Here is a 25,302-nt window from a genome sequence, read left to right on the forward strand (position 1 = left end):
TCAACCCTATCTACACCCCTAATCATCTTGTACACCTCTATCAAGTCACCTCTAAACCTTCTTTTCTCCAATGAAAACAACCCCAAGTGCCTCAGCCTTTCCTCATACAATCGTCCTACCATACCAGACAACATCCTGGTAAACCTCCTCTGCACCCGTTCCAATGCCTCCTCATCCTTCCTATAGTATGGCGACCAAAACTGCACACAATAATTAGAGTGTGAAGAAAATAACCAGTGTTTCAATATATTCAGTCACCCCCATAGCAAGTTCACATTTTGATTTTAGGTGAAAATAGGCAAAAATATATAAATGTGATTATCTTAAGGTTTATGAGTTTACTCACTGTCAAAGGCTGCAAGTAAATTGTGGCAACTTGGACCAACACGATATTGAGGGAGCCCAGCATTGCCAGCAAAGAAACAAACACTTTCAGAAGAACAGGAGAGTAAATTGGAGAAAAGAATGATAAAAGGAAGGTCACTGATGAACTAGCTGAAGACACTACTCTGAGAAATTTCTACAGTGAGGGCTCAGGGCTGAGATCATTGACCTCCAACAATCACAGCCATCTTCCTTTGTGCTAGGTAAGATTCCAGCCAATATACAGGTTTCCCCTGAATCTCACTGACTCCAGATTAGTTCAGGCTCCTTGATGTCACATTGGGTTATGTGCTGCTTTGATGTAAAGGAATCTCTGGCATTCAGCTTTGGACTGCCAAAGATACCAAGGAATTATCCACAACTTGTGTGAAGTAAAGAAACCAAAAGCAATGCTAGACATTTCAGTTTACATGTGAACACAGGATTTGCACTGTATGGCTGATTTCCCAAACTATTATCACCACAATGAGATACCAAATAAGTGAGCATTTTGAGTGACAACTTCAATTTCTTACACAATGGCAATCGCGGGTTTGTTACAGTGCAGAAGGAGGTTATTCAGCCCATCAATAGTGCTATTACCCAGTGCCAATCTCCTGCCTTTTCTCCATATCCCTGCACATTATGTCTATCTAAAAAAATCATCCATTGTCCTCGTGAATGCCTCAGTTGAACCTTGCTCCACCACATTTCCAGTCAGTGCATTCCATATGTTAACTACTTGTGTTTGAGAAAGTGTTTTTCTCACATCATCCTTGGTTTGCTTGCACATCATTGTAAACCTGTGCCCTCTTGTTAATTAATGAGCAATAACAGCTTCTCGATAACTACTTTATTTTGCCTGCTCATAAAATTGAAATCCTCTCTCTGATTTCCTCTCAGCCTTCTTCTCTCCAAGGACAACAGTCCCAACTTCTTCAATTGATCCTCATCACTGAAGTTTCTCATTCTTGTAAATTGTTTCTGCACTCTTCCTCCAATGCACCCACATCTTTCATATAATATGGTGCTTAAAACTATACACAATTCTCCAGCTGAGGTCTAACAAGTATATTGCTCAAGTTCAAATCATCTTGCTTTTGTACTCGATGCTCCTATTAATAAAACCGACAATACTGTATGTTTTATTAACTGCTCTCTCTATGTCCTACCATCTTCAATGATATTTACACACGTCCACTCAGGTCCCTCTGCTCCTCTACCCCTTTTAGAATTTTACCCCGATCTTATACTGTCTTTCAGTTTTCTTCCAAATTTTCTTTAACAGAATGGATTAAGCACTTTGTTTCCTAAAGGAAGAGTTTAAGGAAATCCAAAGTATTTAATGCTTTCTTATTAAAATCAGAGAGTATTTTCCCAATTAGAGACATCATCAAAAGACACACAACTTTATGCTCTGTCAGCATGCTTCCTGAGCTCTGACCATGGTAGATAACTACTTTTGTTCAATCATGTGATGTGGACATCACCAGCATTTCTTGCCCATTCCTAGCTAACCTGGAGAATGTCGTGGTGAGCTGCCTTCTTGAACTGCTGCAGTCCAGTTGGTGTAGGGACCCTTAGGGACAGAGTTCCCAGATTGTGATCCAGAAACACTGATGTAGTGGTGATGTATTTCCAAGACAGGCTGTGATTTGGAAAGGAATTTTCAGGTGGTTGTGCTGGCATGGGGAGGGAAGAGCAAAACGTGCTGAGTGAAGGGTTATGATTTGGAACAGGTCTATATTCCAATGATTTGCTGACTTTTAAATTGGTGGTATGATGGATGATGGCCAGAGTCAAAAAATGTGGCCTGAGAAAACACAGCAGGTCAGGCAGCATCTGAGGATTAGGAGAGTCGAAGTTTCAGGCATAAGCCCTTCATCAGCCCTTCATAGTCATTATAGTCTTGAAGAAGTTCTCCTCCTCTCTCCACAAGGATCTCAATGAGTTTCTCTCTCACTGAAACCCCCAGGTCATCTCCTGTGCCATGAAGATCTTCAGCCATGCCCCGAAACAGACTTGCTACCACAGCCACATCTCCCTCCTCAGCACCTGCCTACATCCCTGATCTCCAGCATCTGCAGTCCTCACATTCTCCTCGTATGATGGAAGATGCAAGTTGTACTTGGGCATTAGTAGCATAGGACTATACGGACCATGGGGGATGGAATGATGGGCAGTTTGGCAGAGGGATTAGGAGACCCTTTACTGTGGCAGCAATGAGAATGTGCATAGAACATGGATGGAGAATGGAGAGTAAGAGCAGGAACAATGTCTTGTGTTTTAATGTTTATTATTGAACTTTGAGACAGCACCAGAGTGCCCAAGAGAGCTTCTTGTTCAGCTCACCTCACAAACTTACAGCCCACTCCACTCTAACCCTGACCCTAACCTTAACCCTAATCTACCCTGTCATGGTGTCTTGGTCTGAGTTCGAATCCAGCACAGCCCTCTAGACCCAAGCGGGGAATTGCCATAATTCTTTAGGGACAGGATTTCCCCTGCTGCTGCACCACCTGACCTGGGAACAAAAACCTGGGCTCTTGTCTCTGCTACTAGCTGAGGAAGACAGTTCCATTGACCAACCACTCTCTGAAAAAAACATTTCTCCCTTTCACCATCTTAAATGGGAGAGCCCTTACATCTAAAAATGAGTCATTTGTTCTAATCTCTTCCACAAAAGGAAATGTTCTCTCTGTATCCAATTTATCAATTTCCCTCAGAATCTGACACACTTCAATAAGATCACTTTCTATTTCTCTAAAATTCCAAACGATAGAAGTCTTGGAACCTCTGACCTGCCTCTATTGCAAACATGTCATCATACCGCAAGGATCTGTTTGTCATGGTTATAAATTACCTGGATGAGGGTGTAGAAGGATGGGTTAGTAAAATTGCGGATGACACTAAGGTCGGTGGAGTTGTGGATAGTGCTGAAGGATGTTGCAGGTTACAGAGGGACATAGAAAAGCTGCAGAACTGGGCTGAGAGGTGGCAAATGGAGTTGAATGCGGAAAAGTGTGAGGTAATTCATTTTGGAATGAGTAACAGGAATACAGAGTGCTGGGCTAATGGTAAGACTCTTGGTAGATTAGATGAGCAGAGAGATCATGGTTTCCATGTACATAGATCCCTGAAAGTTGCCACGCAGGTTGATAGGGTTGTTATGAAGGCATATGTTGTGTTAGCTTTTATTGGTAGAGGGATTGAGTTTCGGAGCCATGAGGTCATGCTGCAGCTGTACAAAACTTTGGTGCGGTCACATTTGGAGTATTGTGTAGAGTTCTGGTCACAGCATTATAGGAAGGATGTGGAAGCTTTGGAAAGTGTTCAGAGGAGATTTACAGTACTAGGATGTTGCCTGGTATGGAGGGAAGGTCTTATGAGGAAAGGCTGAGGAACTTGAAGCTGTTTTCGTTAGAAAGAAGAAGGTTGAAGGGTGACGTAATTGAGACATAAGATAACCAGACGATTAGATAGGGTGAGCAGTGAGAGCCTTTTTCCTTGGATAGTGATGGCTAGTATGAGGGGACATAGATATAGGACAGATGTCAGATGTAGTTTCTTTACTCAGAGAGTAGTAGGGGTGTGGAATGGCTCTCACTGCCCACCCTATCTAACACTCTGATTATCTTATATGTCTCAATTATGTCACCTCTCAACCTTCTTCTTTCTAACGAAAACAGCTTCAAGTCCCTCAGCCTTTCCTCATAAGACCATACTCCAAAACTCAATCCCTCTACCAATAAAAGCAACAGTAGTAGACTCACCAAATTTAAGGGCACTTAAATGGTCATTGGATAAATATAAGGATGAAAATACAGTAGTGGAGGATTGATAGGCTTCAGAATTGGTTCCACAAGTCGGCGCAACATCGAGGGCCGAAGGGCCTGTACTGCGCTGTCATGTTCTATGTTCCTCAAGTAAGGAAACCGAGATTCTACACAGTACTCTAGAGGTGATTTCACCAACATGCAATGCAATTGCAGCAAAGTTCCCTACTTTTATATTCCATTCCCTTTGCAATAAAAGAGGACACTACATTTACCCTAATCATTTGCTCTTCCTGCATACTAATTTTTCAACATTCATGTACAACACAGCTCCCTGCACAGCTTTGAATAACACACGGCTTTTCTATTTTCCCCTCCAAAGTTGCTGAGTTCACAATATCTCACATTCTACTCCATTTACCTCATTTTTGCTCAGTCACTTAACCTGTCTAAGTCACCATGGAAACACTGTGTCCTTTTCACAATTTACTTTCCTGACACCTTCAAAGACTGATGTGCATATACCTGCAGATCTCCATGTCCCTGCAAACTTGTTAGAATTATGCCATTAAGTCGATATTATCTCTTTTTCCTTCTTGTATCAAAGTTCATCAATTCATGGCTCCTTGCATTACATTTGATCTGCCACTTGCTTGCTCATTCAGCTAGCTTGTAGTCTATTTCCATCATGCTCAATTATTTTGCCACTTTTCCAACTTTGGGGTGATTGACAGATTTAAAATGTCCCATTATAGACAGTGTTTCCTTCTCTATTCTTCATTGAGCCTCTTTCAATGATTTGTCAGATATTACATTCAACTTCTGAAGAAATGTCACCGAACTTGAAATGTTAACTTTGCTTTCCAGTTATAGATGCTGCCAGACCTGCAGAATTTCTTTAGAAATTTCCAATTTTGTTACAGTCAACTTGTTCTTTTGCTGCAATCACTACGATAGTTTACTTATGAGTAGCAACACACTTAACTGAATGTTTAAAATTCATTCACCGGATATGGGAGGGCTGGCTAGACCAACATTTATTGCCCATTCTTAACTGCTCAGAGGGCAGTTGAATTCAACCACATTGCTGTCGGTCTGGAGTCACATGTTAGCCAGGCAAGGATGGTAGATTTCCTTCCTTGAAGAACATTGAGAGTCAACCACATTGGTTTCATGGTCATCTTTAGATTCGTAATTCCATATATTTTTTAATTGAATTCAAATTCCACCATCTACCATGTTAAGGTTTGAATCACAGAACAGTAACTGTGTTTCTGGATTAATGGTTTACACCATTAGAGCATTGCCTTCCCGATATGAACATGTGCTCAAGCACTGGACCTCTTAAAGTTCTTTTGACAATTTTCTCATGTGCACAGATTTTCAACACTTCATTTGTTAAATGAAACTTAAAATATTCTTCCAGCAAAACATTTGTTATGTTCCCACTTTAAAGATAGGAGACCCACTAGTCACTGCTACTCAGTTTGTTGTTTGAATTCAAAATTATTTGTTGCTTTCTACTGTCAAGATTGCTCTCTACCAATTTGAAATTTCACCTTTGATCTCAGGGGGCTAAAGCTGTTCCGATAATCCTTTTGTAAGAGCTCAAATCAACTGCCTTTGAAAATTAACGTAACTATCAGTCACACTTCATTCATCTGTGAAGTGCAACCTCCCTTTCATTACCTCACAAAGAGATCAGGTTTATTTTTCTCAAAAGGACTGAGCCAAATCTAAGTTCAGAACATACTGTAGCATTTTCCCATTGTTAGGATCAAGCTAAGAATGGAATTCTTATCATATACCATCTATAAAAAGAACATACAATTAAGAAGGCAAATGGCGTGCTTGTCCTCATCGATGGGGTATGGAGTACAAGAGTCAGCAAACCATGTTGCAGTGATAGAAAACCCTTGGTTTAAGCTGCATTTGGAATATTGTGTGCAGTTTTGGACGTGGAAGCTTTGGAGAGAGAGTGCAGAGAAAGTTCACCAGGGATGTTGCCTGGTCTCGAAGGCATTGGCTATGAGGAGAGGTTAAAAAAAACTAGGATTGTTTTCACTGGAAAGACAACAGCTGAGAAGAGACCTGATAAAAGTCTACAAAATAATGAGAGGCATAGATAGTGTGGGTAGTCAGAGGCTTTTCTCCAGGATTGAAGTTTCAATGTCAAGGGGGCACAGGTTCAAGGTGAGGGGGGAAAGTTTAAGGGAGATGTGCGAGGGAAGGCCATCGTGCAGAGAGTGGGAGGAGCCTGGAACACACTGCCAGAAGCGGTGGTGGAAGCATGTACACTGGTGACATTTAAGAGGCACCTGGATGGTTACATGAATAGGGAGGGAATAGAGGGATACAGACCGAATAAGGCCAGAAGGTTTGTTTTTTAATTTAGTTAGGGCATGTTGATCGGCACAAGCTTGGAGGGCCGAAGGGCCTGTTCCTGTGCTGAACTTCTCTTTTATTCTTTTGTACTCAGAATGCAAAACTGGAGAGCAAAACGACAGCAGTCAGCTTTAAAGTGTGAAAAAAAAAGCATCAAAATAAAGCAACTAACTGTGGAAGCTGGAAATCAGAAACAAAAACAGAAATTGCTGGGAAAACTTCAGAAGATTGGGCAGCATCTGGACAGAAAGCAGAATGAATGTTTCTGGTCCAGTTGCCCTTCCTCAGAACAGATGCTATTGCACGGAGATGCTCATATTTCAGGTGAATCCCTTTTCCTTCACATGTACACAAATATGTGGTTTTCCTGTATCTCTGTTTTGTTCTTTTTATTTCAAATGTTCTGTCAATATTTTCACTAAAAAATCTATAAGATATAGGAGAGAATTTGACCATTCAGTCCATTGAGCCTACTCTACCATTTGATCGTGGTTGATTTATTTTTCAACCGCATTCTGATGCCTTCTCTCTGTAATTCCTGATCCCTTTACGAATGAAGAATCTAGCTATCTCTGTCTTAAACATACTCAATGACTTGCCCTTCACAGCCCTCTATGGCAGTAAGTTCCATAGAGTCACCACGCTCTGGCTGTAGAAATTCCTTCTTGTCTCAGTTCTAAAGGTTCATCCCTTCATTCTGAAGCTGTGCCCTTGGGTCCTAGTCTCTCCTACGAGTGGAAACATCTTCTCCATGTCCACTCCATCCCGGCCTCTCAGTAATGAGATCTTCCACCTAGGAACCCTCTAACCACAAGGGATGAATGCAGATTTCTCCAGCTTTCTCATTTCCCCTCCCCCCACCTTTTCTCAGTACCAATCCTCGGACTCAGCACCGCCTTCTTGACCTGCAATCTTCTTCCCGATCTCTCCTCCCCCACCCCCTCTCCGGCCTATCACCCTCACCTTAACTTCCTTCCACCTATCGCATTCCCAACGCCCCTCCCCCAAGTCCCTCCTCTCTATCTTAGCCTGCTTGGCACACCTTCCTCATTCCTGAAGAAGGGCTTATGCCCGAAACTTCAATTCTCCTGCTCCTTGGATGCTGCCTGACCTGCTGCGCTTTTCCAGCAACACATCTTTCCGCTCTGATCTCCAGCATCTGCAGTCCTCACTTTCTCCCAGTATTGAGATCCCCCCTCATCCATCTAAGTTCCTTCGGGTACAATCCCAGAGTCCTACACCACTACTCACATGACAAGCTCTTCACCCCCAGGAGCATTCTTGCAAACCTCTGGAACACCCTTCCAACACAAACACATCCTTCCTGAGATACTGGGGCCAAAACTACACTCAATATTCCAAATGCAGTCTGATCAGAGCCTTACACAGCCTCAGCAGTACAGCCTACTCTTGTATTCGCGCCCTCTTGAAATGAATGGCAACATTGCATTTGCCTTCCTAACTGCCAACTGAACCTGAATGTTAACCTTAAAAGAATCCTGAATCAGACTCCCAAGTCCCCTTGTGCTTCAAAGTCCTGAAGCCCTTCCCCATTTATAAAATACTCAATATCTCTATTTTTCCTACCGAAGTGCACAACCTCACATGTTCTCCTAGTGTATTCCATCGGCCTCTTCTTTGCCCATTGTCCTAGCCCATCGAAGTCCTTCTGCAGTCTCCCCACTTCTTCAACACTCCCTGTCCCTCCACCTATTTTTGTATCATTTCAAACTTGGCAACAATGCCCTCAATTACTTCGTTCAGATCATTAATGTATAACATGAATAGTTGTGGTTCCAACACGATCCATGCAGAACTCAACTAGTCACCAGCTGCCATCCTGAAAAAGACTCCTTTATCCTTACTCTCTGCCTTCTGTCATCAGCCAATCTTCTACCCATGCCAGTACCTTTCCCCTAACACCACAGGCTTTAATCTTATTTGGCAGCCTCCAGTGCAGCAGCTTGTCAAATCTGGAAATCCAAATAGATCACGTCCACAGGCTCTCCTTTGTCTGATTTGTCAGGCATGATCTACCCTTGACAAAGCTGTGTTGATTCTGCCCTGTTTTACCAGTTCCAAGGACTCTACAATTTTATCCATAATAATAGATCCTAAAGGTTTACCAATGACTAAGCTAACTGGCCTATAGTTTCCTGTCTTCTGTCTCCCTCCCTTTTTAAACATTACATTCACCACTTTCCAGTCCTATGGCACCCTCCCTGACTGCAGTGATTCCTGAAAGATCACCTCCAATGCATCTCCAATTTCCTCAGCTCTCTCATAACTTTTAAAAGATGTAAAGTATAAAGCACATCTTTGCTAATATTTAAATAACTGATTGAATATTATACTCAATTACTATAAAGCTTATTTTGCTTAAATGCATACACATACACAGCAAAATGCTTTAATAAGTTCTTCAGCTTAATATACTTAAATTCTGAAAGTTACAAATAACCCAAGGATGCATTATGTAAAAACAAACTATTTCTATTTTAGTAACAGCTAGATTCCCTTACAAGCAAATGTTAACAAATTACAAAAGAAGTGTTGCTCCCTCTTATTGGTTTTTACCATTTTAAATGGGGTCACCACTTTGCTGGTTGATCATTCTTCTTGACTTCCTTTCATATTAAGCATCATTTTTTTTCTGCAGTTGATAGCTTTACACCTGGATGCCTGCTTTGATCCTAACAGTCCCCTTTAATCCACAGAGAGTCCAAAACTGGCTTGTCTGCACAAGCAACAATGCTCTCCTGTGGACACCATGGGTCTTGAACATGTAGCCACCTGACTCAAAGGCAACAGTGTCATTGCCTGAGCTACAGACAGATCGCCAAAAATAACAAGATAGTTAACAAGTGATTTGATATTTTCATCATTACTGCACTCATTAATAGTGAAACCTAAAGCAGTTATAGCATATTATCTGTGTTGCTTCCTGTGTCATAAAGTCATTGGTTCAAGCACCATGCCCATGTTTTGCTCCACAAAGCCAGGGAGTGAAGGACAGAACTAAAAACAATCTTGATTCATTTTAAAAACATTACAATGATACATGTTACAGACATACATCCCCCGACTCAACAACCAGTTTCATTTTGTTTCCATACATAGCTCAATTTAATCTTCAGTTAAAGGCTACTACCTACATAAAACACAACACAGTTAACAACCCAACTCATTTTGTACTGTCAGAATTCCTGTTGCTCAGCTCAGTTGTGAAACTGAGATTTAGCCTGCCCTCTTATGCAGATGTTATATATTTCATAGAACTTGAAGAAGAATAGGGGATTCTTCCAGTTTCTTGGACATTTATCTATTAATTATAATAGTGTATTTTGTCTTTTATTTTGTTCTTCTTGGTAAAGTTTGTTGTTCACAATTTAGCTTTTCTAATTCCCTACACCATTTTATTTTTCAAAAGTGTATTCAAAATACTTGATTCTTAGGATGGAATGCTCTATAAGTATAAGTTCTTTCTCCTTGTAGATGTTTCATCAATCATATTTCAGATATTGTCATTTGAATTAGTTTAATTTTGATGCAAAGCCAATACCTCTTTGCATTGACACGAAACAATAGAAACACTGAAGAGACAGAGACAGGTTGAAAAATATTACCTTCTTGTGGAAATCTTGTGATCCCAAAGGATAGTGAGAGCAAATTGTTCATGAGCTTCCTTTTCTCTCTTACTTGGTAAATACCATTCCATTGGGACCTGGTGACAGTCTAACCCCTCCTGATTCTCCCATCAACTTGTCTCTATACCATTTTTCCATCTGTGGATGGATCTTAGCATTGTGAGTTGCTAATGCAGCTTCAAACTCTAGGGGATTGGGTAGGGGATTGTAGCTCCCAGAAGCCTAATTTTCACCCTTAAGAATTAAAATTAACCTACACCTTTTAGTCTTGCTTTATTTTCATCTGTTAAGAACCTTACTATTCAGAACACATTCTCATTTGTTGTTCTTTTCCCAAAATGGGCTTCACATTTGTTCACACTGAACTGCATCTGCTGTCTGGGTGCCATTTTTTATATCCTCCAATAATGTGTAATTAATAATACAATGATTTTGGACCCAACACAACTTTATCTAATTCACTGATTCAAGCAATGCTGGCTGCCTGTTTTACATAAGACAATGGATGAAACACAGAAGATTAGGCATAGACAGAACTTTGTACATGTGCAACAAACCAAACATTACCTGCATCTCTTTGCAGAAAGAAGCTGTAGGGCCGAAGAGAATCTGACATTGTTCATCTGCTGTGTAGATCATGCCTGGCAACTTGGATGACAACATCACTGAATTGAGGCTTTGAGGATCTGTGTGCAGTAAACAATTACTGACCTTTGACCTGTCAATACATGCAAATTCATAAGTTATAGCCAACAAATGCTGTTAATTTCATCATGTTCCAGTTTTTCTAAATGTAGAGAAACTTGCAATGGGATGTTTTGATTTCAACCCAACAATTCTATAACACTGGGGCCTAATAACAACAAAACATGGAAACAAAGTTTATAGATACTGGTCAGCCATTTGCCAACTGGAAATGAAAGGAGCGGATTTTTCGAATTGGATCTACAATACCCTTACCCTGCTTCTGACAGTCATAAGGGAACCCAGGATTGGTCCATTTAACCATTAATATATTTAAACCAGCATGAATCAATTTTCAGAACCTTGTAATAATTAAGGAAGACAAAGACTTCTAAATGGTGAGTTACTGAAACAAATACAGCAAAAAACAACTGACCTAATAGGTAAGATTTTAACATAAAAACTACACACTTTCAGGAACACAAAAAGGCCATTACAGTACTGAGAAACCTGGGGAGCGTACCTTGATGTAGTATGAAAGGCAACCCCATTTTGCCAGTTCCAAACATCACCTCTTGCATATTCAGATTTTAAGTCAATACACCTTTTCATTCATCAAGTTCTTCTTGCATTAGGAGTCAACCTCTGTTTTTCACACCACAAATACATGCTTTACTCATCTATACTTTATAACTGGGTGCAAGAAGTCAAGCAGTTGATATGGGCTGTATTTTGAAGATGTGTGAGTTTAAGACACTTATTGTGGGCAATATTGTAGATCACATAAAATTACAAAGAGATATGGATAGACTAAGGGAATGGGTAATATTGTGGCAGACAGAGGTTACTGTAAGGCAGTGTGAGGTTATCCATCTTTGACTGAAAAAGTATAGATCAAGGTATTTTCTAGATGGTATGAAGTTAAATACAGAGGATGCCCATAGAGACTTGGGGGTTTAGATGTATACATCTTTCAAATGTCACAAACAGATAAAGAAAGCAATCAAGAAAGCTCATGGAATGTAGGTGTTTATGTCTGGAGGATTGGAATACAAAGATGCAGAAATTCTGCTGCAGTTATACAGAACCCTGGTTACAGGCTCAAGATTAGAGTGGTGCTGTATCCGAGGAGCAGGAAAATCGACGTTTTGGGTAAAAGCCTTCATAACCTGGTTACACCACACCTGGAGCACTGTGAGCAGTTCAGGGCACCACACCTTAGGAAGGAGAGATTGGCTTTGGAGGGAGTTCATGTAGGCTTACAAGGCTGACACCTAGACTTCAAGGCTTAAATAATGTGGAAAGAGTATGAAGTGTGAGAGGTTTACTCTAGAATTCAGAAGGTTATGGGTGATCTAATCAAAGACTTCACAATATTAACAGGAAAAAAAGGGCAGATAAAGATAAACTATTTCCACTGGCTGGAGATTCTAGAACTAGGGGCATAGTCTGTGAATTAGGGCCAGACCGTTTGGGGAGATGTTAGGGAGCACCTTTACACACAAAAGGTAATAGAGGTTTGGAGCTCTCTGCCACAAACAGCAGTGTTTGCTGGATCTGCATTAATTTTAAATCAGAGACAGGAAAACCTTTGATAAGATATCAAAGGATATGGGCCAAAGGCAGGTATATGAAGTTAGACCACAGGTCAGCTATGATCACATTGAATGGCAGAACAGGCTTGAAGGGCTGAATGGCCTACTCCTGATCTTATGTTCTCTTTTTTTGTATTAGATGTTGATGATCTTTCAAAATGGAAACCATCCATACACAAATTGGTCTACACTTCTAAACTCAACTGGGAAGAACTATTTTGAGGCTTCAAATATCACCTTATACACTGATCTTTACGATGTGCCATTGTGCACAATATGTTTGACCAACATAGCTGTGGGCTCTGACACTTCTCTAGATTCTCATAGTTAAATTCAAAATGCTGCTTTGAATAATTCAAGTCAACTGCTAACCTTACTTGTTTCCTAATGAGTGGAGTTCAATCTGTAATGTAAGTGGACCTTTAAGTTTGCTTTCAGTGTAGAGTTTGAATTACCATTCAGATTGCAATAGCTGTTTTGCAAAAATTACATGAACTTCTAATTTCATTTTGCAAAATTAATCAACAGTACAAAAATAATTGTAGAAGTATACGGTTTTTGAAAATGCTAAGCTAATGTCGGAATTTCCATCTAAAGGGACAGTTAAAATCAACCTAAAGATAAAGATTTTGCTGATAAGTATGTACATCTTTAGCAGTGCTGTCCAGGAACCATCTCAGATACAGAACTCATCTGGTTTCGCAATAAACTCAGTTGACAAATTATGGTAATATAATAAATTTTTCGGATTAATAAAGGGATTGGCAAAGTTGAGAAATGCAAATTATACACTTTGAGACTAAGATTCAAACATTAGTGGATAAATATCTAAAATGGGCAAACTATGAGTAAGGAAGGAAAATCAAGTGAAAAGCTTTACACAGAAGATCACAATGTTTACAATAAGTTTTGGAACAAGGCTATGAAGCTGGTTAACATTAATAGGTTCCAGAGACAATAAAATGCGTTTTAAGAAAGAAAGAGAGTAAGTTTTGAGGGGCATGTCAGGCAGAAGAAGTTGGAAAAAAGCAAATTACTATGGATGCTGGAATCTGAAACCAAAAGAGAAAATGCTGGAAAATCTCAGCAAGTCTGGCAGTATCTGTAAGGAGAGAAAAGAGCTGACGTTTCGAGTCTAACTGACCCTTTGTCAAAGCTTTGACAAAGGGTCAGTTAGACTCGAAACGTCAGCTCTTTTTTCTCCTTACAGATACTGCCAGACCTGCTGAGATTTTCCAGCATTTTCTCTTTTGGGAGAAGAAGTTGGAAAGCTGCACAAAGTTGTTGTCAATGCAAATAAAAAGCCCAAGTTCATTGAGAGCCTCCTGAAAAGTGTAAAGGAGCACAAAAAGAAGATCAAAGGGTGGAATGAAAAATGTAAAAGAAGAGGAGCTGAAGAAGAGAAGTACATGGACAAAGTTACTCCAGCCTAGAAGTGAGATAGATGGCGGATACAGAATGGTTCACAAACTAATGCATCATGCCCTTCCTGTCCTTCTGTATCCATGTCAGATATTACTGGTTTCAGTTAGTTTGCAGATAGACTCTCCAACTTATAATTGTGTTATGGCTTCTCTCTTCCAATTCCCACTTCCTGGTCCCTTCTTTGTTTCTTGACTCTTCTGTTTCTTTGTTTTTCCTGATGGTTTTTCTTTTTGTTTTTTTAATTTGTTTTCTGCTTGTATCTTTAGCCTTCTGTTTTTCTTGGGTTGGAGATGGTGTGCCATGACATGCCATGAAGGAGGAATGAACCATAGAGAAGCGACATAGGGGGTGGGAACAAATTGCTGTAGTGGCATGAGCAGTGATTTCTCCGGCAGATGGTGAGGTGATAGAGATGGTTTGGAGATGATAGCAGCAGCAAATCTGGTGAGAGATGCAGCATGACAATTTGCAGATGAGTCAATGAGTCACAGGCATCAGATGGAAGAATGTGATGACAGAAGTCTTCCATTTGTTTGATCTCAGATCCTGGTCTAACATCTACAGTTCAAGATCTGCCTTAATGTGAACATTCCTCCCCACTGAATTACTCTGCCTCATATTATTCCAAATGAAAGTGGATCCAAACTTGGAGTTTAATTCATTCAGAAACTTGCCTCACAGAATTGCACTTCTGTAAGGTTTGATCTAAACATTTCCAGAACATTTTATTTTTCTTTCAGACTTTCTGCATCCACAATGTTTTGCTTGTCAATTAGTACCTTTATAATATTCCATTCTAAAGGACCACATTTCTTCTTAAAAAGTACAGTGAGTATGCACATAAACACAAGCTTCCTTGCATCAATACTAAGATGGTCAGAAAAGTTTCACAACAGAGAAACAAAATCTTTAATTTCACATGCAATGTCATGTGTCTCAGCATTTCTGGGCACAGTTTTGCCAGAGCAAGACATTTAATAGTGTCTACTGATAGTTAGAATTAACTCTGCACTCTTCATTTCAAAAGAAGTTTACCTACAAAGCTGCTGAAAGTGTGATTTGATAGCAATAAATGAACAATACAATCAACGGGATATCTGCTTAAGCAATTAGATTTAAGGACTGGAAAGAAAACTTCAGAAGAATTGAAGAGGAGAATGAATTAAAGTGGCAAATCCAATGTCAAATCAGACACAGAGCAAAGTAATGGGAAAGAAATATAAATTAATCAAGATACAGAGCAATAAAGTGAACATCAAAAAAGTAAGTATAAAAATGACAGTTGTAAAATCTCCTGAAAAAATTCAAACTGTGAAGGAATGACATACTTCAACTTAAAAGACAATACATGACATCAGAGAGGTTAATTGTCTGTAGTTAGCAAAAATCAAACCACTTTACATGACTTATTGCCATCCCTAAGCATTCAATGTAGATAAAGTCATATCTACTGAAAATACAATAGCTTCATGACATTTACAGACTGCCAATAGTAAGGCAACGTAGATAGGCAGGAGACTGGAAGAACACAGTCAGCCAGGAAGCATCAGGAGGTGGAGAAGTCAATGTTTCGGATGTAATCCTTCTTCAGGATTTAAGCAGGCTTCCACCCGAAATGTTGACCCTCCACCTCCTGATGCTGCCTGGCTTGCTGTATTCTTCCAGCCTCCTGCCTGTCTACTTTGGATTCCAGCATGTGCAGGTTTTGGTGTCTCTAATAGTGAGGCAACAGCCAAATGCTGTTCCCACATTGCTACCGACAGAGCAGGATAAACTGCAATCTTTGGATATTTGCGTTTGAGCACACTTCTGCTGGTAACGTAAAATTGCACTTATCATGTACACACAAGTAACAGTAAGCAGTGTCAAATCTCACTTTTTCTTTGATGGCAAATTCTGGTACATCATAACTGAATTTGAGATTCCTGAGAGACATATACTTTAAAACCTCCATATTGAAGTCTCCATATATTTGGAATCTATTTTTAGATTAGATTCCCTACAGTGTGGAAACAGGCCCTTCGGCCCAACAGGTCCACACCGACCCGCCAAAGAGTAACCCACCCAGACCCATTTCCCTCTGACTGATGCACCTAACACTATGGGCAACTTAGTATGGCCAATTCACCTGACCTGCACATCTTTGGACTGTGGGAGGAAACCGGAGCACCCAGAGAAAACCCACGCAGACACGGGGAGAATGTACAAACTCCACACAGTCGCCTGAGGCTGGAATCGAACCTGGGACCCTGGTGCTGTGAGGCAGCATTGCTAACCGCTGAGCCACCGTGCCACCCCAAATTTTCATTTTCCATCTTTCAAAGAAGCAAAACTGGTATGGAAATTACATTTTAAGAGAAACAGTTGCAACAGGAAGAAAGACACAACAAATATATAATTGAGAAAATATTTTTGCGGCTTTTTTCTGTTCTAATCAAAATGTCTGGGTGAGTCTGTTGCAGAACTGATGGATGAATCAATTAAACTAATGCTTCTATTCACATAATAGAACTCTGGCCACAATTACTTTGCCATTGAGGTGTCAATCAGTCATCTGTAAAATTATTTTTGACTGATCTACTAAGACTGAATGCTTTAAAGCACTTTTATGGACCATTGAGAAATTTGTGTAATGTCAAGAGAAATTAGACCACACACCAATAATTATCAGTGGTAGCCTACACTGCCTTACTTCAAGGTTGATCTGACCTAGAATAATAAAATAGATAAGGTACGAAAGTGGAATTTAACTATGAGCTTTAGCAGATTTTTGTTTAAATACAGAATTTCATTTGTTCTTTAAAACACTATGTCTAACCAATTTGGGACAATTATTTTAGTTTAACTCAATATGTTTGACAACTATCAATGCTGAATTCTTTACTAGCAAAACATTATTCAAACTATTGCATACCACATGTATACACACATTCATACTTACAAATTAAATATGCTTTGCCACAACCTGTAACCCAATTAAACATGGTATATATCAATTGGAGCAAATGATATATACCAAGTTACTTCAAACATCCAACTTTTAAACAAATTACTAAGATCTATTTGCCAGAGGTTTACGGACTCCATTTTTATTGTGAAATCCTGTTCACACTGCAAGTTACTCATGTCTGCTACATGGCTGAAAGACAAAGGTTTATCACAAACAACAAAAGAAATGACATATCTACATTAGGTCTCGTGATCTTGAGAGTTTGATTGTAATTAAAGATCTACTAATTTTGATAAACAGCTGAATAAAGAAAGTCAGTTTATCTCTTCCTTCCAAAATCCATAGATAAAGCCATGAAATTTATCAGATGTCTGCTAATTTAAAATGTCCTCGCATTTTGTAATTTATTCACCAATAATTACAGCCCTTAGACCAAAGATCATTCTATTCACTCTCTGCTGGACCCTATTTACATCTTAGATCTCAAATATCTTGATTTTGTATGAAATGTCCAAAAGTAAATACAGCATTGCAACAGATGGTCAAAAACTTAGTAAAAGGAGTAGATTTAAAGAGTGTTTTAAAGGAAAAGAGGGAGGTTGTGTCAGTGGGTAAAGCCTGTAGCCATGGCATTATCCTTACAACTTTCAGGTGGGACCTGAACCCAAACTTTCTCCATTGTTGATTAAATGCTGCTGGTTACAAGGTGGGGGTCTTTATTGGTCATTAATTGGCTTCATCATGGGTGTGGGTGGAAGACTATCTTTAGGAGTACCCACCACAGAATTAGTTGCGATGGAAGTGGGATCTCAGCAGTTTCATCATGTACCACCCCAGCAAACATGTCTTGAGGGTGGCATTAAGTTCTGTCCAAAGGCCTTGGCTGGCCTACTTGTGGACAGACCACCTATTAGAGCCGGTGGTGACATTGGAAGTATGGAGAAGGTAGGGCAAATAGACAAGCAGAATGCATCACTTTCCAAATCTTGGTGGAGTAATGAGTCTGAAAACCCATTGGAGATAGCCTTGATCTCCTCTCAGCTTATGTCTTAATACAAAATAATCCTACAGTTTCTTGGATCACATCGGATTCAGGAAGACCCTGCCAATTGGATACAGAATTGGTTTGATGGCAGGAGTAGGAGATTGGTGGTGGAGGATTGTTTTTTGGTCTGGAGGCCTGTGACCAGCAGTGTTCTACAGGGATTGGTACTGGGTCCACTGTTGTTTGCCATTTATATAAACAATTTTAGATGCAAATTTAGGAGGCATGGTTAGTAAGTTTATGGATGACACTAAAATTGGTGGTAGTGTAGTGGACAGTGAAGAAGGTTATCCAAGATTACAAAGAGATTTTGATCAATTGGTCCAATGGACTGAGGTGTGGCAGATGGAGCTTAAATCAGATTAATGCGAGGTATTGCATTTTGGTATAATGAATGGGCAGGAGTTATACAGTTAATCATAGGGCCCTAAGGGGCTCAGGTACACAGAAAGTTGTGTTGTAAGTAGACAGGTTGGTGAAGACGGCATTTAGCACACTTGCCTTCATTGCTTGGACTATTGAGTATAGGAATCGGGATGTCATGTTGACATTGTACAGGACGTTGGTGAGCCACTTTTGGAGTACGTGTACATTTCTGGTCATCCTACTTTAGGAAGGATATTATTAAATTAGAGAGGATTCAGGAAAGATTTGCCGGGTTGTTACTGGGACTAGAGGGTTTCAGTTATAAGGAGAAGCTGGATAGTGACCTTAGAGTCATAGATGTACAGCACGGAGGTAGATCCATCGGTCAACTCGTCCATGCCGACCAGATTCCTAAACTAATCTAGTCCCATTTGCCAACACTTGGCCCTATCCTTCTAAACCCTTCCCAATCAATATACCCATCCATATGACTTTTAAATGTTGTAATTGTACCAGACTCCACCACTTCCTTTGGCAACTCATTTCATACACGCACTTGTAGAGATTTATAAAATCATGAGAGGTATAGATAAGGTGAATAGCAAAGGGCTTTTCCTTATGGTGGGGGAGTTCAAAACTATGACATATATTTTTTAGGTGAGAGGAGAGAGATTTACAAGGGACAACCTGAGGGGCAACCTTTTTACAGAGGGTGGTGCGTGTGTGGAATGAACTGCCACAGGACGCGGTAGGTGCAAAATTTAAAAGACATTTGGACAGGTGCATGAATAGGAAAGGTTTAGAGGGACATGGGCCAAATGCAGGCAAGTGGGATCAGTTTAGTTTGGGAAACGTGGTCAGCATGGATGAGTTGAACCAAAGAGTCTGTATCCATGCTGAATGAGTCTATGACTCTCTAATTCTATGACCATCTGACACTTTTGAGGCCAGCCATCCATGCTACAACTTAAGAACTTTACTGAGCATCACATCCTTGAAAGTTTCTCCACTAGTTTATGTGACAGAGCTGTATGTTCAATTGTTCACAAGTAGCTCAGTGCTTGGACATTAATAATATTCATTGGAAATCTTAAAAGAACTCTACATTTGCATACATTATACTTACTAATAATATTGACTATCATATCATAGGACATCAAAATCAATGTCCATCTTTAAAGTCAAGTTGCTGCTAGGGATAGAATGTCCTACGTTGAATTAACATGATTGTCAGGGCTTGGTGGTCAGTTAGCAAAGTGAACTTCCTATGATACTAGTATTTCTGGCACTTATTAACATCATAAATAATTGTTAATGTCCCATTCTCATTTTCTGAGTTTTATTTTAATCTTACATTGTTAAATTACATAAAACAATAGCTAAAACATTTTCCACAACATCTTTCATTATGTCAGATAACACATCTTACATCTGTAGCAAGACATTACACACTGAATCACCAATGGTCAGAACAGAATCATTTTTTAGTACCTTCTTCTAATGCTTCCTGACATTTCACAGACCACTCCTAATCTATTCCATCTTTGAGCATTTGATTCAATTGAGCAAATTTATTCAATTGAGCAAATCAAGGATGAATTTTGAATGGTATGCATCAATCCTTATGAAAAGTTCTAAAATTTTTTTGTCTATTGACTTTCAAAACTTCCTCAGCATTTTATGCTGAATACTTTATTCTCTCTGTCATGACTTTGGTATGTCACAGTTAAACCACAGAAGACCACCTTTGCATTACATTGGTGTCGATCTAGGAGTTAGTTCAACTTTACAACAGATTCTCTGACTGTTTCGCTGCTAATTCAAACGTCACTTAAAAACACACACCTTTTATTTCACTTAGTACAAGATGCAAGCTACCTAAAAAAATGCAGCGGCAACAGACTGCCAAGTAGAAACCTGATTCATTGGTATATCACTTTGCATGAAGGAACAATGTATCACTCTTGTCAGTTAATATTAATTCTAAATATGACAAATCTATCTTACTGAACACATTTCTATTTGCTAAACTGAAAAACAAATCTACACGGGCAGACAATAGGTATATATCATTCACCATCCCCCTTTCAAAACTGTTTGCTTATAAGCTCCAGAAATCCATACATACTCATATGCTTTTGAGCTGCAATAATAAGTCTGTTTTCATCTACTTCATCACCACTCTGCTTTCTAATCTATTTAGCTCCTCACTTACTGTTTTTAACTTGCATAACATGTTGGCCTAACCTTGTAAATCTTCGGCTGTACATTGTGGCCTTGTGATGCCTAATTTTATCATTTGGTCTTCCTTGATAAAAGGCCAGTTGATGCTCTCAGTGTGTTTATTTCTGGTAAGATGGTACCAGAGTACCATGCTCCAACTGGACCTCCCTGCTTCGCCCATTCTTCTTTTTCTTTTTTTTCTCCCTCTCTCCCTCCCTCTCGACCTTAGACACCTGGCCCCAGCCTCTGAATTGGGGTTGGCAGTGGGTGAGACACTGGTGGTCAGAGTGGGGATGCCAGTGACTGACGGCTCGGTGCAGGAGTGGGTCAGCCAACGGTCAGACCACATGAAGGCCCCCTGCGTTAGTCTGCTGCAGAGAGACCTTGGAGAGAGACTGTGATATTTGTCTTTTTAACTTCGCTTCTTGTTTTTTTCTGACCTATGGTAATACTGTATTTAAGTATAATGTAACTTCCATTTCTTCATTTCTCTATTCTGCAATTAAGGATTGTAACTAGGTACCTTTGTGGTACTGTAAGTGGTGACATACAAACTGTTCACTCTACCCATTTGAGAACAGGTAAGAATAAAGCTAATTCAATTCAATTCAAAGTACGCTGAGTGATGCCCAGTGTAAATAATTTGACCATGTTTAAACATATCTCTTAAGCCGATATCTTCCCATTGGAGAGAGTTTGTTTCCAGCCTATCAACACAATGGCAAGTAGTGGATTGTCATCACCTTCCGTCTGAATGTTAACATGAAATAGCACAGAGTTTCTGCTGTTGGAGTACTTAACCAGTTTCGCACCAGTTTTGCAAAACATAACATGCCTTTGAGACTTATTGCACTTTGAGATGATCATTCATTAAATAGCAGGATTGGAATTATCCCTTACCCATAATGTCCCAAATAACACCATCACCAGGCCTGAGTACGTGCTGACTCGTTGGTAGGATAGACCCAGCAGTGTTGGTGGCACACTGGTACACAGTCACCAGGGAGTTGCCCTGAGAGTGCTCAACATTGACTTTGGACTCCAAAAAGTGTTATTGTGATAGGACAAATATGGCCAAGGAACCCTTCTGCTGATTTCACATTAAGGATACCCTATTGTGTCATGTGGCACTATCACTTTGCTCAATGGGAATGACTTCAAAACAGATCAAGCAATTTGAAACTGGGCATTGTGGGTCATCAGCAGCAACAGAATCATACTCCAATGCAATCTACAACCTCATGGCCTGGCATGTTTTCCACTCTACCATTACCATTCGGGGCAGCATGGTGGCTCAGTGGTTAGCACTGCTGCCTCACAGTGCCAGAGTCCCAGGTATGATTCCACCCTCGGGCAACTGTCTGCGTGAAGTTTGCACATTCTCCCCATGTCTGCATGGCTTTCCTAGGTTGTGCAGGTTAGATGGCATGGCCATGATAATTTGCCCATAGTATCCAAGGATGTGCAGGCTAAGGGGATTAGCCATGGTGAACGCAGGGCTATAAGGACAGGGTAGGGGAAGGGGTCTGGGTGGGATGCTCGTTGGAGGGTTGATGTAGAGACAGTGTGCTGAATGGCCTGCTTCCACACTGTACAGATTCTACGATTAATTCAGGCGATGAACCATGATTCAATAAAGACTGAAGGAGGGCTTGCCAGGTGCAGTACCAGGCATAATTAAAAATGAGGTATGAACCTGGTGAAGCTACAAAACAGGACTACTTACTGTCTACTGTCTTGAGTAGTGTTGGACATTAAACAAACAACAGGAGAAGGAGACTCAAAAAACACTCTAGCCTCACAGAAAAGGGAGCCCAGTACATCAGTAAAGTTAAGGCTGAAGCATTTGCAACAATCATCAGTCAGAAATGCCAAGTGAATGATCCATTTCGGTCCCTTCCAGTGGTCTCCAACATCACAGACACCAGTCTTTAGCCAATTCGATTCACTCCAAGTGACATCAGGAAATAATTGTAGATATTGCATATTGAAAAGGCTATAGATCCTGACAACATTCCAGCAATAATACTGATAATGAGTGTTCCACAACTTGCACATCCATAGCTAAGCTCTTCCAATACAGCTACAATACTGGCATTTACCTGACAATGTAGAAAAGTGGGCAGAAGTGGGTACTGCAGATGTTGGAGATTAGAGTCAAGGTTACAGTGATGCTGGAAAAGCACAGCAGGTCAGGCTGCATCCCAGGAACAGGAAAATTGATGTTTCGGGCAAAAGCCCTTCAACAGGAAATGTTGATTTTCCTGCTCCTTGGATGCTGCCTTATCTGCTGTGCTTTTCCAGCACCACACTAATAATGTGGAAAAGTGCCCAAGTATATCCTTTCCACAAAATCCATACCGGCCAATTACCGTCCTATTAGTCTACTGTGAATCATCAGTAAAACGATATAAAAGCGTCATCAATCAGTGGACTGCTTGGCAATAACCTGCTCAGTGACGCCCAGTTGGGTTCCTCCCGGGCCACTCAGCTGCTGACTTCATTAGAGCCTTGTTTAACCTCATTCAAACATGGACAAAAGAGCTGAATTCCAGAGTGACAGCCTTTGACATCGAGGCTGCATTTCACCAAGTGTGGCATCAAGGAGTTTGAGTAAAACAAACATTAATGAAAATCAGGAGAATCCTCTCCACTGGTTGGAGTCACAGCCAACATATAGGAAGATGGCTCTAGTTGGGAGAGGTCAGTCACAGGGTCTTAGAGATGTACAGCCTAGAAACATACCCTTCAGTCCAACATGCCCATGCTGACCAGATATCCTAAATAAATGCAGTCCCATTTGCCAGCATTTGGCCCATACCCCTCTAAACCCTTCTTATTCACATACCCATTCAGATGCCTTTTAAAAGTTGTGATTGTACCAGCCTCCACCATTTCCTCTGGCAGCTCATTCCATACATGCACTACCCTGTGTGAAAATGTTGCCCTTAGGCCCCTTTTAAATTTTTCCCCTTACCTTAAACCTATGTCCTCTAGTTTCAGACTCTCCCCACCCCAGGGAAAAGACCTTGTCTATTTAGCCTATCCATACCCTTGACAATTTTATAGACTTCTATAAGACCACCCCACAGCCTCTGATGGTCCAGGGAAAACAGCCCCAGCCCATTCAGCCTCTTCCCATAACTCAAATCCTCCAACCTTGGCAACATCCTTGTAAATCTTTTCTGAACCCTTTCAAGTTTCACAACATCTTTCCGATAGGAAGGAGACCAGAATTGCACGCAATATTCCAAAAGCGGCCGAACCAATGTCCTGTACAGCTGCAACATGACCTCCCAACTCCTGTACTCAGTACTCTGACCAATAAAGGAAAGCATACTAAACGCCTTCTTCACTATCCTATCTACCTGAGACTCTACTTTCAAGGAGCTATGAACCTGCACTCCAAGGTCTCTTTATTTAGCAACACTCCCTAGGACCTTACCATTAAGTGTGTTAAGTCCTGCCTGATTTGCCTTTCCAAAATGCAGCACCTCACATTTATCTAAATTAACCTCTGTCAGCCACTCCTCTTCCTATTGGCCCATCTGATCAAGATCCCATTGTAATCTGAGGTAACCTCCTTCACTGTCCATTACACCTCCAATTTTGGTGTCATCTGCAAACTTACTAATCATATCTTCTATGTTCATATCCAAATCATATATAATGATGAAAAGCAATGGACCCAGCTCCGATCCTTGTGGCACCGATCATTATAGAAGATTATAACATTATGGCTGGTCACAGGCCTCCAGTCTGAAAAGCAACCCACCACCACCCTCTGTCTTTGAGCCAGTTCTATAACCAAATAGTTAGTTCTCCCTCTATTACATGTGATCCAACCTTGCTAACCAGTCTACCGTCAATCCCTCAGCTCCAGGACACCTCCGCAGGAGTTCCTCAAGGTAGTGTCCAAGTCCCAACAATCTTCAGCTGCTTTATCAATGACCTTCCCTCCATCAAAAGGTCAGAAGTGGGGATGTTCATTGATGTTTGCACAATGTTCAGCATAATTCACATCTCCTCAATACTGCAGTAGTAGATATCCACACATAGTAAATCTGAACAATATCTAGTTTTTGTGCTGACAAGTGACATCTAACATTCATGCCACATAAGTGACAACTAATAACCACCTCCAACAAAAGAGAACCTAACTGTTACCTCTTGACATTCAACAGCATTATCATCTGTGAACCCCCACTATCAACATCGACGGTATTACTATTGACTAGAAACTCAACGGGACTCTCTATATGAATACCATCAGTACAAGAGTATATTATCAGCTCGGAATTCTGCAGTGAATAACACATCTCCTGACTCCCCAAAGCCTGCCCACCATCTACAAGGCACAAGTCAGAAGTGAGATAGAGTATTCCCCACTTGTCTGGATCAATACAGCTCCATCAGCACTCAAGAAGCTTGATACTATCCAGGACAAAGTAAAAATCACACAACACCAGGTTATAGTCCAACAGGTTTAATTGGAAGCACACTAGCTTTCGGAGTGTCGCTCCTTCATCAGGTGGTAGTGGAGGACTCAATCCTAACACAGAATTTATAGCAAAAATTTGCAGAGAGATGTAACTGAAATTATACATTGAAAATTGATTGTCTGTTGAGTCTTTCATCTGTTTGAATACCATGATAATTTCACTTCTTTCATGCGTAAATCACAAAATATTTTTTTTTTAAAGTTGCATTCTCAGGTTAGCTGTAACAATGGGTGATAGTTAGACAATATGTTGAAGGTGTTGGCCCCCTGTGTTCTCTGTCTATGCCGTGATGCTTAGATTGATTTTAATCTAAGAAGTGAGATAACAGAGTTTTACATGAA

General features: G+C 40.4%; 1 protein-coding gene across 2 annotated transcripts in view; it reads right to left on the reverse strand.

Annotated features, from left to right (window-relative positions):
- Positions 1-25,302, reverse strand: part of LOC122563838 (A disintegrin and metalloproteinase with thrombospondin motifs 19-like) — a 526,911-nt gene that overhangs the window by 276,017 nt on the left and 225,592 nt on the right. For both annotated transcript variants that reach the window (XM_043718038.1, XM_043718033.1), the window contains exon 9: positions 10,739-10,889. In XM_043718038.1, the coding sequence (XP_043573973.1) occupies positions 10,739-10,889 (151 nt within the window). The remainder of the gene's footprint in view (positions 1-10,738; positions 10,890-25,302) is intronic.

The sequence above is a fragment of the Chiloscyllium plagiosum genome, chromosome 2 (assembly GCF_004010195.1).
Source record: "Chiloscyllium plagiosum isolate BGI_BamShark_2017 chromosome 2, ASM401019v2, whole genome shotgun sequence".
NCBI lineage: Eukaryota > Metazoa > Chordata > Chondrichthyes > Orectolobiformes > Hemiscylliidae > Chiloscyllium > Chiloscyllium plagiosum.